Raw genomic sequence first — 15699 nt, forward strand, 5'->3', positions numbered from 1 at the left:
CTTGAGGGCACAGACTGAACTCCAGACCACACTATTCCATAGAGTTTAGCAGCAGGGGAAGACAATACAAGGGTTTCCAAGGTTTGGCCATAAGATATTTTGATTGAGACATGCCATTTTATTCAAAACTCAGCATTCCTCACTCAGTTTTGCTCAGTTGTTCTGGAGGTTGTGCATACCTTTCCAGAAATGGCTGGCAGGAGCACAGTGTAACTGCAATGTGTGATAGACAGGAAGTTAATCACTGACTGAACTTCAATATTTCACCATCAGGGCGCCAGAAATGCACAGTATTTCTGAGATGCATGGCAGTGGTAGGAGACAACTCGTTTACCTTCATTTCACTTCATTCTGTGCTTTTAGAGATGGGGTAGAAGGGCATCTCCTGACCCCTCTCTGAAAATTAGAGGCTGTTTTCTTTCTTTGTGGTAGTTTAATTAAGGACTAGAATGGAATTCATCTTCTTTGGGAGACTTACTTTAAACAAGAAAACAAATAGAAAAGACGGGTGTCACGTTCAGCTGGAGAAAGGTTTGTGACATGCAAAAACTAACTGATGTGGCCTGGTTTTGTCACACCAAGGAGCACTGTGCAGCATTAGTGCTGCTGGAAGTTGCTGCTGGCATCAGTCCAGTTATGCATCCATCTCCCTTGCATTCTGGTTAGCAGTTTTTTGCCTTTTTACATAGAAACACACACTGCTCCATGCCTAATGGCCCAAAGCAGGCAGTGTGCACTAAAATAACAGAGTACCCTTATGACTGCCTGGTGAATCAGCATACAGGGAGTGAAGTGCCCCATTCTGAGACAAACCCCACTGACGCACGATCGATGTCGAGATCAATATGGGAACACTGACAGCTCTTCCAACGAGATCCAGTTCCCACCTCTGAATCAGAGCACTTTATTCTCCCATCCTAAATGCTCATAATTCTGCATAAGTATTTCTGACCGTTCAGCCTTCAGTGGAAGTAGTAATGGCAACGTACACTGTGTCAACACAGATGAGCAGATCATGAAGTTGGGAAGAGCATATATTAAAGATTTACACCATGTAGCCCAGCTTAATTGCTTCCTTGCCACAGGGAACAGAGAGTCATAGGCATGTGTGTAAACCATAGAAATGGCAGCACCTTTCTCCTCCAATCCCACCAATTCCACAGGTAGACCCTCAAAGCTACCACATGGGAAGCATACTACCATTTCTAGGGCTCATCTCCAAGGGACTAAACATCTGCTGCTGCTGATGGTGGTGTCACTGATGTCCTGTGTGCCAACAGCCCACAGTTTCCAGTAACTCCCACCATGGAGAAAAAGACCATACAATTATTCCTGTTTTATTCAGCTTAGTGTTCTTGATTGGAGGGTCTCAGTCTGTCATTTTTCTGCCAGTGGTGGTTTCACTTGTTTCAGACTTTAGTCAGCTTTCTTCTAGCATTAAAATTAACTCTGGAAGTCCCAAATTGAAAGCCTATGGTCTCACACTTGTCACAAGACAAAGAACCACTAAATTCTGAGCTGTTTACAGCCTTAAGTAATCTTGTCCAGGCCTCTAGAAATTGCCAAGCAGCAAGCCAGAAGGAAGCTGTTTAAACTGTAATTTTCAAGATTTTGGATCACAATTAACAGACCCATGACAATAATGAAAAAGCTGCAAAAGATGGTAATCCTTCCTTTATTGCAGATATTCTTAAAAGCACCTGGAAGACTTACATAAGTGACCTCAATTTTAACCCATTTGGACTAGTTTAGTGTGATGGAAAAAAATGTCATAAGTGATATTCCAGCCCAACCTCTACATGGAAAATGTTTTTCCTCTAAAAATAGTGCTGCACTCTTTTGGCTGTAACACTTCTCACACTACTAGATTAGAATTCACAAGTCTTCTGCAGGATTCCTAATGGGATCAAAGATTAGAAACATCTTTGAAGTTTGTCTTCCTTTGCTCCACTGTTAATACATACCTGCACTAATCCACCATGGTTCTCCTCAACTAATCAGTCACTCTCCCTCCCAAAAGGGACAGTTTACAGGCTTTTTCCAAATCCCCATTTGTTTGTGTTCATTATCCACACTTCATTTTGCAAGAGCATACAATTTTGCTAATTGATTTTTCGTGTTCTATAAAGAGGACAGTTTTGTTTTCTGAAACCTTTTGGTCTACATGAGATTTGCCAGTCATATTTACAGTACTAACTTTGGTCCTGTTTATTGCTGGCAAGGCAATTGGATTGAACTGTGTGTGTGACAAATTCACAACACTTTACTTTTGACTACAGCTGTTAATAATATGATTGCAAGGAGATCATCTCAGTTCCACTTTTTAAATTTGGCCCTTGTTGAAAGGGATCAGAGAAACACTGAACCTCAAGCTTATTTGCTTCTTGTTTAGGCAAACAAGCTAACAGCCTCACTGACCCAAAGCAGAAATCACACAAGGGAAAACATAATTTAAAAAATACTTTCAAAATTTACATAACTCCAAACTATTACAGAGGTATTTTTCTTTGGCTCATTGTGACTCAAAGTTGGCTCATAACTACCATATCAAACTTCTTGTATCTTCAAATTAGTACTCATTTTTGGGGGGAAAAAAGTTTTCTTTGGAAGAAAGCCTATTATCATAGAGTCTGTAATGACTTTTGTCACTGACAGTAATTGGTTCAGTCGGGCAACTGTTTGATTTACTTAAAGATTTCAAAGCCAGAATGCCTCACTGTGCTCACTGGCTTCAACCTCACAGACAATACAAAATGCAGAATTGCACCAGAAGCAATATGTGATGCTTTTTGAAGATGTATCTTTATAAAGTTGAATGCATCTAGATTACCACAGGCTTGAATTTCAGAAAGCACTAAAACTGGAGATGAAGTCTGTGGAATACACCAGTGATAAGCCCCATAGCTAGACATCCAAAATTAACCCTTTTTAAATATTGAAATATAAACTGAAATTAAATGCATGAGAGAGACATGGTAAAGCAAAAAGTTTCTCTAAAATCCTGCAAGGTCATACTTCATTAGTGGGAGACTATGAAGATTTTTACTGTGTTTCCTTCAGAACACAAGGGGAGAAAAAAAGAATTAGGGAAAAAAAAAAGAAAAAGAGAAATGGATGAACTCTCATTTCTTCAAAGCTTTATTCCTTAATTTTTCTCTGGGCTAAATTAAAAGATTAATCCATTTCAATGAATACCCACAGGGTTCACTTCCAAATGAGTATTTCCCCCCTCAACAGATAGAATAGGAAGATTAGAGTATGAAAAAGAGACAATTTATAGTGAGTTTTCTGGTCTTAAGAGGGGTTTTAATTTGGATGTGACAGACATGTTCCAGCTGCTCCTTGTCTTCATATTTTCAAAAGGACACTTTAAGTTCCACTGTTCCAAGTGCTGAGTGTCCCCAGAAAGATGAATACTGTGCTTGTGCCTGTTACTGGCTCTGGACTGACCGAGGTTTTTCCCCAGACTGTAAAATTCACACTGCACCACCAGCTCTCTTCTTCCTCTTGTCTCTCTCACATCCCTGCCAGAGGGGATACCCTTCAGGATCACTGAAGACTAGATGTTTTAAAAATGTGATATAAAGATCAAAAAAGAAAAAAGGTTGTTTTAGAAAAGGCTTCACTGCTTTCTTTGTAGCCCTCTAAAAATTATTGAAGTTAATCATATCACAATAAATAAAGTAGTCATGATCTCCTATTGACCAAAGAAGCACAAAATCAACCACAGGACAACTTTAAAATAAAGAAAGGGCTGATGAAACCTCCCAGTATAGAGGCACCAAGCAGGTTGCCACAGTAGCTACATCCAGCACACTGATCATTGAATCAACATCTTCCCACAGAGTTAAAGGACAGAGACACCTTGGGTGCCTGCAATGGGACTAATCTAATCCTGGGGCAATGCACTGCCTTCTCCAGTGAAACTGGTGTCTGGCAGCTTGGTGTGCAAGTGGTTTGAACTACTTTTTACCCTGTGCAGATTAAGCACTAAGAGTCACTGTACCTAAATTAGGTGCACATAATCAGTCAAATAATCCTGTGTGGAAATGGGCCAGGAAAGAGGATTTGTCACTATCTGTTTCCTCCTTGCTGTCCCGTTACCCAGTACATGCACAAACATTTGTACCCTCCCACCCCATTTTACAGACAGGAAAGTGAGGTGGATCATTTGAGCCACTTTTTACAAGCCAGACAGAAATAAGTGCCAAAAACTGGAACTGGAGCTGCCGGGTATGAGCCAGGACAATTTTAGAACACAGACACAGAATCTCCCAGACTGGACTTCTTACACTAAAACCACAGATTTTATATGGCACTTTATAACAATAACAAACATGATGATTAAGCACTGGAGTTGAGCTGGCACAAAAAGCTCGGCAAAATTCTTTCAACATTTCTTTTCTCATAAAAAGCAAGCTTTGCAGAATTCAGTTTCATGGATTTCTTCAGTTTTGACAAACTTAAGCTCAGCAAAACTGAAAACTCTTTCAATATTTCAGGTTGGCATCTTCATATAAAAGTAGTTCTGCATTTCCAAACCAGCTTGATCTTCCTGCCTCTACTTATTCATTACAAGGGGTGGTAAGATCCTCCCAATGTGGAACTGCTCCCCTCTGCTGTGCATTTTGATGGGCAGGGGACAAGGTAACAATGGAGACAGCAAAGACATTATCTAAGCTATTAAAATAATACCACATTAAAATACTATCACAAGCACCATATCTAAAACCCACTGAAATTAATAGCCAACTTGTACTTCAGCACTGTTGTTTCAATCTCTGCAAACAGAGAGAAACCTCTGTGCCCACAACCCCCAGTAATTATCTGAATCTTTTTCACCCCCATCATTAGCAACTAGAGTATGAAAAGTAAATGCTGCTAAGTCAAGGTAGCTAAAATATCTTATAGCCCTTGCTCTTCCTGGCTGGCATACTGCACTCTTCCAGATGCTTCATCCCACAAGGCTGAGAATCTCAATACTGTTCTATTTCAGTCCTACTCACAGTGAAATGATGGCATAAAGTGATTCTTCCACCAAGGCATTAATATCAGAACATGATCAGAAGGGAAAAAAAAAATTGAATTTGCCATGTAGAAAACTGAACAGAAAATCAGTCACAGAAATATAATTGGAAAGTATTTTCATACAGGAAATTCTTCATATTAACTAATACTTATGTTTTTAAGAACAACTGGTTTACCTGTCAACCATGTGACAATTTTGAACATTCTACCCATTTTGGAGGTAATTAGGCATCTATTCAAGGCTTCTGTGCTCACTTTAATTTCTTCAATTCTCCACCCACCTGAATCTGACACTTTGACATTTTTGCTTATTAGAATTCAACATTTAGCAAGGCCAGGCAATTCAAGGTCAAAACCAGTGAGAAATATATATATTGAAGAAAGGATCATGGAGGCTTACATCAATAAAACATGCAGTTTCATCTTTCTATCATTTTTAACAAAACAATAGCTGTCGTGAGACACTAAAACAAGTTTTGAAATATTCATCACCATTTTCTTGTTCACTCCCAAAATAAATTGCTTCAGCACTCAGGTAGATATTGAATAGCATTATGTCTTTTAGTCTAGCATGTCGACGGAGAAGAATTGCCTCTAACATCATGCCATTGTTCTATTTAAAGAATCTTGAGCAACAGGGATTTCATCTCTTGAGTTGGAAGATCATTTAACAGACTAGTAGACCTTGTGACTATGAAGTATTTCCCGATATTATACCAACATTCTTCCATCTCCTGAACTCATAGCAGTTAGCATACCTTAACTCATTCTAAACAATCCACCCTTCTTCCTATCCTCCACACATCAAATTCTTCCACAGTGCCTGACAAACTCTTTCCCACATGGTACTTACAGCAAGTTAGAGTCTATGCTGATGAAGGACATAAAGCTAATTGTGTGAGCGGGACATTCAGCTAGTCACTCAAAATGCAGATACAGGCAAGAGAACTCTGAGCTCCTCAAACCAGTAAAACAGAAGGTACAGTCTGAGCATCATGTTACCTCACTGCAGAATCACAAGATAATCCTGGGAACCACATCCCACCACTGTGGGCCTTCGGTGGATGACGTGAACCTCTCATGCAAAATTTATTGGGACAGACAGAGGGAAACCTTCCATATAGTGCATTTAAAATTCCAAAGGAAAATACACAAAGTTAAGTATTTTTTCACAGGTTGTTTAAATTGGAAGTTTCTTTTTATGCTTACACAATTGTTTCCACACCAAGTCTTGGTGGTTTAACATGACTTTCTAGTCATTCACTTTTTCTCATATTTTGCAGAATACCTTCACACTCATCTAAGACTGAAGTATCTCAATTTTTCATTTCTAGTCAATTTAGACTGCAAACAAGCAATAAGTTTTTAGATGTACAAAACTCCCTTCTTCTAAATAAAGAATAATGGTTTAAAATATCAGGCATCTTTTGAAAACTTCAGAAGTAGTATACCAGATCTGGGGCTAAATTTTAATTTTTCAGGTAATTGTAAACAAAGATATTAGTGGGCAGGACCTATCTGTGCCACAGAACAGATCTGTGGAGTACTGGTAGCAGGACCAGGAGCTGAGCCTCAGCCTGGGCTTTCCCAGAGGCTGCTCCTTCAGCCTCAATACAAAATTGGGCAGGACCTCATAGGACCAGGGCCCCATTATGACTGATCCTGATTAGCAGCTGGTGGCAAGACTGTCACTTGTTGGAATGTTATTGGCAAAAAGCAGCCTGGCTGACACCCACAACCCTGGGACAGAACTCCAGGAAAGACCTGAGGACAAGCAGACAAGCAGACAAGTGAGCAGTGTGTCCTGTCTCACCATGGGAAAAGAGCACAGTCCCATAGCTTCAAATCCATTTAATTGAGTCAATCTGAACATGCAAGGTATCACCAGGAAGTCAATACTGTTGAAGAGGCACAGCACAGGCTCCATGCACATGTACGTACTGCTTTTAGAGGGGTCACAGGAAAGGGAGAAATCTGATGAAGAACAAAGCTGCCGCATTGCAGCTCCATTAACAAACTTCCCCTCAACACAAACATTATGTCTCCTTTTTCTAAACAGGTGGGTTTTACTCCCTAGACAGAGACACTAGCTGGGACTTCTGAAAAGAAATGTGTTTAGGCAGAACTAGCACCACAAGACATCTGGCAGAGGAGAGAAAAGCAAGAACAGGACCTCACTGGGGTCCCTTAAAGAATCACTGTTTACCCCAAAACACTCTGCCCCTAAAATAAACCAGTGTTTTCCTCTCACCTAGCCATAGTCATTGGCTTTTCAATAACCTACAATATGTCATGATTTTGAAATGAGCCCCTTGATTTACAACAGTAGCAGCTCCTCTATTTATAACAAATGCACACTTGTAAGATGTTATCAACTACTTTTTTCTCCCTGACATGCAGAGATAGTGCTTAAATAGAAAATTGTGTTATGTATGTTTGAAGACTTCTAAAGCTAGATAATTTTGCATTTTTCTACCCTACTGAGCTAGGAAATTAACAGTAAAGCTTTTTCTTGCCCTCTAGGAGATCTGATTTAGTCAAAGACATGATCTCAGGTAGTAGCTACAGAATCAGTTATTTATTTAATTTAAATAAAACTGTTCTTCCAGCAGACAGTGAAGGGAAGAAATAATATGTCATGCTAATATTCCTGAGCCAGTACTTCTCCCCTGCATGCTTTCTATGCATGGTGAAGTGCACTGCTGCTCTGAGTTAAATATTAGAATGGAAAGGAACTCATTTGTGCTCCCTGGGTGCTGGACAACTAATTTAACTCTTGCTAGCACACAGACTATGAATAGAAAAAGATGGCACAGTTTCATACAGATAACATTTGTATGCAAGTTAATAAATTAACAGTGAGGAAACATTTTTTCTTCCTACCTATCTGCCCCATGAACAGGAGTCATGTTGTCTTTAATCCAAAGCAAGCAGGTGATGTTAAGCGTTACCTGGTGTGATGACTTACCCAGTCATGACTTACCAACTTACTCTAAACACCAGATGTGCCCTCACCTGCTTGGCAGCACACCTTCTCCTTCCCTTACTTTTGTCCAGGAGAAAGCACTATCCTTTTGGAACTACAGAGTAGTAAAAGACCTCTGGGCCAGACAGCTGAGCATGTCACAAGAGCCACATGAGAGAGATGACCCTTAGGAGGGGCTCATTCTCTTGCTCTCACGTGGAGGTGGAGGGAAACTAGACAACAGCTTCCATGAGCTAACTTGGCAGCAAGAGCAAAGTTATAGGTGCTGTTTTTCATCAGGTGATGGGCTGAGCTCATCTCCACATGAATTTGTACAAGCAGAACACTTCCCCTGGGTAATTTTCATACCCATCAAAATTGGTCTTGTAAGATGCACAAGATGGTCACATCATCCTGATCCCAACACTAAAGAGTGCTACTATCCTCAGCTGAGTCAGCTGAAACCAAATGCTTCCATGTCCTTCCAGTGACTGGAATGTGGTTTCAGTTTTTAATATAAAAAGATAATAGAAAAATACACCAGAATATAGAAATGAAATCAACTTCTTTTAAGAGAACTGAAGAATCAGATGTAACTTTCTATGACTGAGATTGCTAATGCTTCTTCCACAGTTTTTGGTTTGTTTTTTTTTTAGAAAACAATTAATTCAAATTCTGCAGCCTGGAGTATTTTGCTTTTAGATTTGTATGAACCTGTATTCCTCCAGTGTTCAACCTGTGTTCAAGGCTAGTGCTGTACCTACAGTTGTCATTTTTTCAGATTCACACCTGAAACTGCTAAACAACAATATTACTTGCAGAGATGTAGTTTAGATCTAATCAGATATCAGGTAATTCTGTCCTTAACACAGGTTTTATGTAAATAAAGACTAAAAGGTGACAACACCAGATAAAAGGAGAAGTTTTCCAAAGGCATAAATGTAGGGTAAAAGCACAAAGCGAAAGAGGCTGACTGACCTCAAAGTAAAGTCTATCAGGAAATAACCAAAAAATGAGTGATCAGTCCAATAGTAAAACAAGATACAAGCATGTTTGGGATCATTGGAAAAGTTAAAAGTCCCTGCTGACATTAGTCTTTTGCATTTCAATCACCCCATGTAAAGGGGAAAGAGAAAATCCTTAGGGTTTTGAACTATACTAATTGTATTTATTTTAATTAATTTCAAATTAATACAAACAGTGAAAGATTTAGGAGACTGCAGCATCTTGTCTCCTCTGCTGCTTCAAGTCACCTGGTGGCCCTGTCTGCACCCCTCTTGGGCTGATACCACTTGCTTTGATATTGACACAGCTCAGGCTCAATCCAGCCTTCAAAGAAAAACGGGCATGAAAATCCCTCAATCCCCCTTTCTGCTCTGAGCCCAGGGCATGTGCACATTTCCCAAGGACTGCAGAATCCAGTGGGTATTATTTTGTGCTTAATAAAATTAACAGCCTTTGCAGAAAATAGGATTTGGAATGACATTTCTGCCAGGGGATCATTCAAAGTCTGGTAGATGTACTACGATATCAGTCCTGATCTCTTTCATATCACTGGCTCAGTTTTTCATATCACTGGCTGAATTTATTGTACTGAAAATTAAGAAGCAGAAGAAAAGTAGATGAGAAAGACTGTATCTCCTATTTTAGACAATATTTGTCCTGTTCTGCATTGGCTGCCATTTACTTGCCAAAGACAGTTCACTCTGTTTATTTACTATTTCAGCTTGTAAGAAGGCATGTTCCAGGTAAAAACAAAATGTAAGAAAGAATGCCTCAGATTCACTCTTAATGGAATTTTCTCTGTAGCAGAGACAACAATCTCCTCAACATTCAGGCTCTATTCATGTGTTACCATTAATATTTTAAACAGTTGTTACAATTTCATGCTTGTCTATTAATATCTAATAATTATTATTAATATTTTTTTAAAACTTTACTGGGCAATCGAGATACCAAACCGAAGTCAGTGGCACAGAAGAGACTAGCAAGTACTGCACAGATTTCATTAGTTCTGAGCTATCTGGAAACGACAGTCTGGACAATCCTGGAACACATCTTTTTAATAGCCCTCCAGAAAGAAGGGCACTTTTGGGACTTACGGTTAGTTGTCCTGCTCTGGTCACTCTGAGCGCTGTCGTTCGACTGGTTGCTGGAGACAGAGGACACGCTCGAGCTCCTGACAAACCCAAATGCAGCCAGCTTAGCTGCTGGCAACCGTGAATAACCTGGGGGACGAAGTCCAGACGGGCAGGGCTTTGGGAGATTTGATTTTGCAGCACTTGGACATGATCCTTTCTTAAGATCAACTGAAAGAAGGAAAAAGAAAAAATTTTTGTTAAATAAATTAACTGTGAGACACTGACCATTACCTGTATCTCCTAGCTACATAAAGGCAGTACTAAGACTGAATACAAGTTTAAAGAGCTGATCAGACTGCAGTGATGTCTTATTTTTTGCTGCACTGAGAAGATATTTGGTGTAAAAATTTCAGGTCACAATCATTTTTAAAAGGTGAAAAGTGCCAAGTACCCATGGGGCATAGCTCAAACTTCCAGCAAAGTAACATAGTTCAACACTGCTACGAATTTTTTTTAATATTATCTTCTTCAATGCTGTATCACTTTCTAATTTTACAATTATTGTGTGCCAATTAAAAAAAACTCACAGAGACAAATGCTACGCATAACTTCCAGTTTTGGAAAGTATTGTAAACCAGCAACAATCCTCTTCAAGGACACAGAACTTCTTTGTATTTCATCAAAGAAAACAGTTCTTTGAAGTTCTTCTTTCAAATTCCACTAAAAAAAATTCCCTTTTCTTGCGCCAAGCCTGGGAACAAGGGCATGACCTGTAAAGTCTAACTTTTTTAACATACCATTGGCCATTTCTACTGGTGGACTTCTCCTTGCTAAGACATCAGCCCACGTGAGTGACATCCAGCAGCAGATTTATGACACCTGGAGTTAGACCACAGCAGCAGTTCAGCTGTGGTGCCTGCCTCTGGTTACCAACCTCTCACCTGTCCTCAGCTTCCGTCCTAACCTGTACACTGCTGCTCTTGCTTAGGCAAACTTTTCTAGGCAAATACAGAACACAGATTCACAAATGTTCCTCTTTCCCTTCACAGGCCAAAGGTCCATGATCATGGCAGTCTTGCCTTCAAGCTCAAGGGCCAAAGATTAGATTTTGCTTTTGGTTGGAAGGTCTGGATACCAAGTGACTCCAGACCTCAAGTGTACATAAATTTGCACAGAGCTTTTTCTTCCTAGATTTGAGAATACCAGATTCCTGTTCCTTGTGGAATTCTGTGCAGCAAAAATACATATTAAAAAAAAAAAAATTAATAACAATCTCCAAAACCTGATGCTAGAGTGTTTAATCAGGACCAGTGGGATAGGAGAAAAGGCAACATTAAAAGCTGTCAACATATTCTGTCAGAAAAGGTCACAAAGTCACACTTTTTCTGTTGTTATTCAGTGAACATTATTTGTACACTAGCCCGACACAAACTTCAAAGGAAGAAGTAAACAGTCATAATATAAAGAAAAATACAAATTAACTGCACAGTAAGAATATGGTCATATTATTACAGTATTTAATTCTTTTGTAAACTATGTAGGTCACAGTCTTATTAATTTTAATGAAGCATTTCACTTTGAGAAGACTTTAGAGAAAACAAGACTAACTCCTTTGAGCGGAAGAATGTTACAGGGATTTTGAAAGATATTTGTGTACCTCATCACAATACTAATGCTAAGCTTTGTGTAATGTAACTAAGCCTTTCCTTTTGAAACAGAAATAGGTGTAACACCCAGCTAAAGAGAGTTTTGTTCTCCTATAAAACACATTCCTGCAAAGATCTAAAAAATGCTCCTTGCTCAATGAATAAAACAATTTATATACTCTAGGCTCTTAAAAATGCATTTTTGTACCCCCTTTCCCCGGGTTGAGTTCTTTATTAAGGCACAAGGAGATGGATGTCTGCAGCACCTTTGCCAGCCCAGAAATACATGCTGTGGAGAGTAATCCAAATGAAAACAACAAATATCTATAGTGAGTGATAAAAGACTACTAAAATCCCCATTCACTCCCCATCCCTGGCACCAGCAGAGGCAATTTTGGACTATGATCCTGAATGTGGCTTCCTTTGGATATTGTGAAGAGGGGCTCAAAGTTTCCAGGTGCAGGTGAAGAGCAGAGCAGGCACATTAGCACAGAGAAGAGATAGGCAGTGACAGTCACCATCAGTTCACTGCCAGGTTTGTGCAGAGCTGCTTTGACAGTGGTCTACTACAGCTGATTTATGGCCAGCTGCAAAGCAGCCAGACTGCTTCCAAAGCCAAGACTTCCTCCCTACCCACTGCAAAATACTCCATGTGCTGCATCAGTGACAGGACCAAGCCCAGGCACCCTCCAGATCGGAAGGCAAGACAAGTACTCATGGCTCCTGCAGGTGCAAGGAACTGCCCAGCTCAGTGGCTGCAGGGAGAAGGTATGGGGCTGTCTCTCATGGGTTTTACAGGTTTCCAAAAAATGCACCTGGACTACATAAGCTGAGATTTCTTTTTCTTAAGCATCTCTGAAAATTGAGGTAGAGGGAGAGATATTTCTATTTTACAGCAACAAACTATAAATATCACAGACTTCCTGCTACAAAACAGGGGAAATTCCACTGGGGCAGTGGAATAAAGTTAGAAATGGCTTTATTTAAAAAGAATGTCAAACATGCTTGGCCTAGAGCAGTGTGGCTCACCTGAGACTCCCAGGTCCCCAACTCAGCCACAGGGATGCCCACATCAAGTCCCCAGATTGACTGTTATCTGCAGTTTGTGACCAAGCATGATGAATGAAGAAGAAGAAGAAGAAGAAGAAGAAGAAGAAGAAGAAGAAGAAGAAGAAGAAGAAGAAAAGAAGAATTTCCTTGAAACCAAAAGAGTTTTGGTTACAAACTGCTCAACCATCTTTAGCTTTTCTTCAAAGTCATTCTTCCAGACTTTGGCAGAGGATTCAGTGTTTTTTTCTCATATTTTTTTGTGTGTTTCTAGTTTATGACTTCAATTCCAATTCCCCCTGAACTAACAATATTTTGCATCTTGAACTCATCATCATCCTTAAATTGTTTTTCACTTCTTTTCTTTGTAATCCACTTTTTCTGTACCATGAGAACCTGGGGGCAGGACATTATCCTCATTAGGGATGCATTCAAATCCTTAAAGCTAAGTAATATTGTGTATTCTTTCTCATTAAAATACATGAGACACCAGCCTATTGTACACATTTTCGGTTCTAAACTTCATCAAGTTTTCTCATGCATGTTTTTTGCTTTATTTCTGTTCCTTAAAAGTATAGAAGTACCCCTGCAAACAAGTTCTGGGAGTTCAAAACAAAAGTTATTTTAATGAGCAGTTTTTATTTTAATGAAAATCTGCCAAAATAAGCTTAAAAATCTTTCTAGTTGTTTCACTGCCTGAAGCTAATTATAGAATTAAGTATTGTTGTCTGTATGCACACAAGTGATTTTCTGTGACACTTCAAGCTGTTCCCATCCAGAAACATAAAAACATTTTGAGTTAGGGACTGATTGACACACACTAGATGTGCCTGGGGAGACTTTGTTAAAAGTCTGAACTTCACTTATGCATCCCCACTGCATAAGAATTGCATCTTCGTGCACGGGTAAAAAGCAACTTTCATGTAATTTCTCTGTGAAATTTGAAATATGTTTTAGCTGAAATGAATGAAAAATTAAAGAAACAAGTTATACAGATATGTTCTTATGAAAAAGAGTAGCAGTTCAAGACTTTAAAACTCCATAATTCAGGGATCCTTGGCAAGTCTTTGTTATCTGGTTGTAGGGGTTTTGGTTTTCTTTCCTTTCCCTTTTTTATTTTTTTTTAACCAGCGTTCCTGCTAAAACTTTAATCATTAGATGTCATTTTCTTTCACTTACTGATGATCTGAACATCACTATTCTCATTGCATATTGGGAAATCTGGGGTAAAGAACTTATCTCCAATGTCACCGCATCAGTCAGAGATAATACAAGCTGAGTTAACCCAGCTCTGAGTTAACCCAAACATTGGTATCTTTGCAGATTGAAAACAAATCACACAAGTGAGAAATCTTTTCTGCTGCCACTTCATTTCTGGTTTCCCTGTATAGACATAACTTCTCTCCGAACAAGAACTGAGGAAAGGGGCTTTAAAACAGAGGCTTTAATGGTTTACACCTAAACAGCAGTGAGCAGGTTGAGCCCAGCTGCCCTGATGGTTTCTCATCCAAATACCATCAAGCCTGGGACAGGTCAGTTCCAAAGGCCAAACAGTTGTCACTGCTGAACACTGATTAACTTCTGATGGGTCAGTCTACCATCATATGGTAGTAAATGCTCACCTCCTCACCATTCAGATTTAAAAGCACCAAAAACTGTTCTGTGCCTTCTCAGCTCCCAGGCAAACCAAGGCTGGTTAGCACATTCTCAACACCCCAACAACTTGTCATCTCACAACTCATTCAAGCTGCAAATGTCCGTGTTCGCTTGGCAGCTACTGTGAAAAGCACAGCATCCCTCAAAAGCTTGCAGCACAGGAATCATCCATGCATGAGCCTCACTCATTGCATTCTCCACTGGCAGCCAGAGCAGCCAGAACAATTCTCTGCACTGGAGCTGCATCCCATCTGTCCAGCTGCATCCCACTGGCTGCTCAGAAGGGCTGTGGATGTCCAGCCAGAGACAACGCTTGGCTCTCAGCAGGAAGGAGGCAAGGTAGGAAGCATTTGCCTGCCACTACACCCAGATTGCTCCACATACTGTTCTGACAAATGGCAGCTTGATACAACTGTCATATAGAGAAGCCTTCTAATATGATGGGGTTTGGTTCCTTGAAGACACAGTAACTGAAGCAGAGAGGTGGCAGATGGCAATGTCTCAAGTAAGATGACAGTGTCCTTAAAAAAATTAATGAGAAAGCGTGTGTGTCCCTTTGAAACTTTTTTTTTTAAATTAAATATAGTCAGATTGCTCTCTCAAAGAAAGTAGAGAGTGTGAACTGAAAACTCTGCAGGTTAGTGCAGGACAGACAGCATTTTCCTCTCTGAACTATTCCCTTGTCCCTCTTTCCTTAACCAGTTAAGAAGTTGTCCAGTTCAAATCCAAGTACCTCAGACTGCAAGTACAGACAGAGCTGGAGTAGCAGTAAGGCAATATTGCAGGAAGTTATCTCAAAAGTTCTTTTCCATCTTCAAATCTAATTTACATGTTCAATTAATAGGTCATTATTAGGTTATCTATTCCTGAGAATAAACATGAAAAAAAAGCTTTCCTGCTGGGAGAAAGCTGTAGACATATTTTGGCATTTGAGATGAAATACATTAGATGTATGCAAAGACACAAATAGATGCATATATCTGTGTCTGTCCAAGGAATGACAAATATTGCAGTCCTGATTTATGGATAAATTCTATCTTCAATGAAAGTTGACTTGCTTAGAAATGAGAGGAGTAGCTAACCCTCGGGACTGACAAGTTTAATACACAGAGAGGTGATAAGGAAGTAACATTTCATTAACTCACTCTCTGAGAAAAAAATACCCTAAACATACGGAAAAATGTAGAATTAAGTTAAATTAATGAGCATAATTAAAGTGAAGCTTTAACGATGAGATCTCTTTTATACTTTTCAAAATCAGGCACTAATTCCATCA

The 15699-nt window shown here is 39.5% G+C and overlaps 1 protein-coding gene across 1 annotated transcript in view; it reads right to left on the minus strand.

Annotated features, from left to right (window-relative positions):
* MTUS2 (microtubule associated scaffold protein 2) overlaps positions 1-15699 on the minus strand; it is a 162669-nt gene that overhangs the window by 134503 nt on the left and 12467 nt on the right. Inside the window, exon 3 of the mRNA XM_041416056.1 lies at positions 10096-10302. Within this exon, the coding sequence (XP_041271990.1) occupies positions 10096-10302 (207 nt within the window). The remainder of the gene's footprint in view (positions 1-10095; positions 10303-15699) is intronic.

The sequence above is a fragment of the Onychostruthus taczanowskii genome, unplaced genomic scaffold, assembly GCF_017590055.1.
Source record: "Onychostruthus taczanowskii isolate IOZ18803 unplaced genomic scaffold, ASM1759005v1 scaffold50, whole genome shotgun sequence".
Taxonomy (NCBI): Eukaryota; Metazoa; Chordata; class Aves; order Passeriformes; family Passeridae; genus Onychostruthus; species Onychostruthus taczanowskii.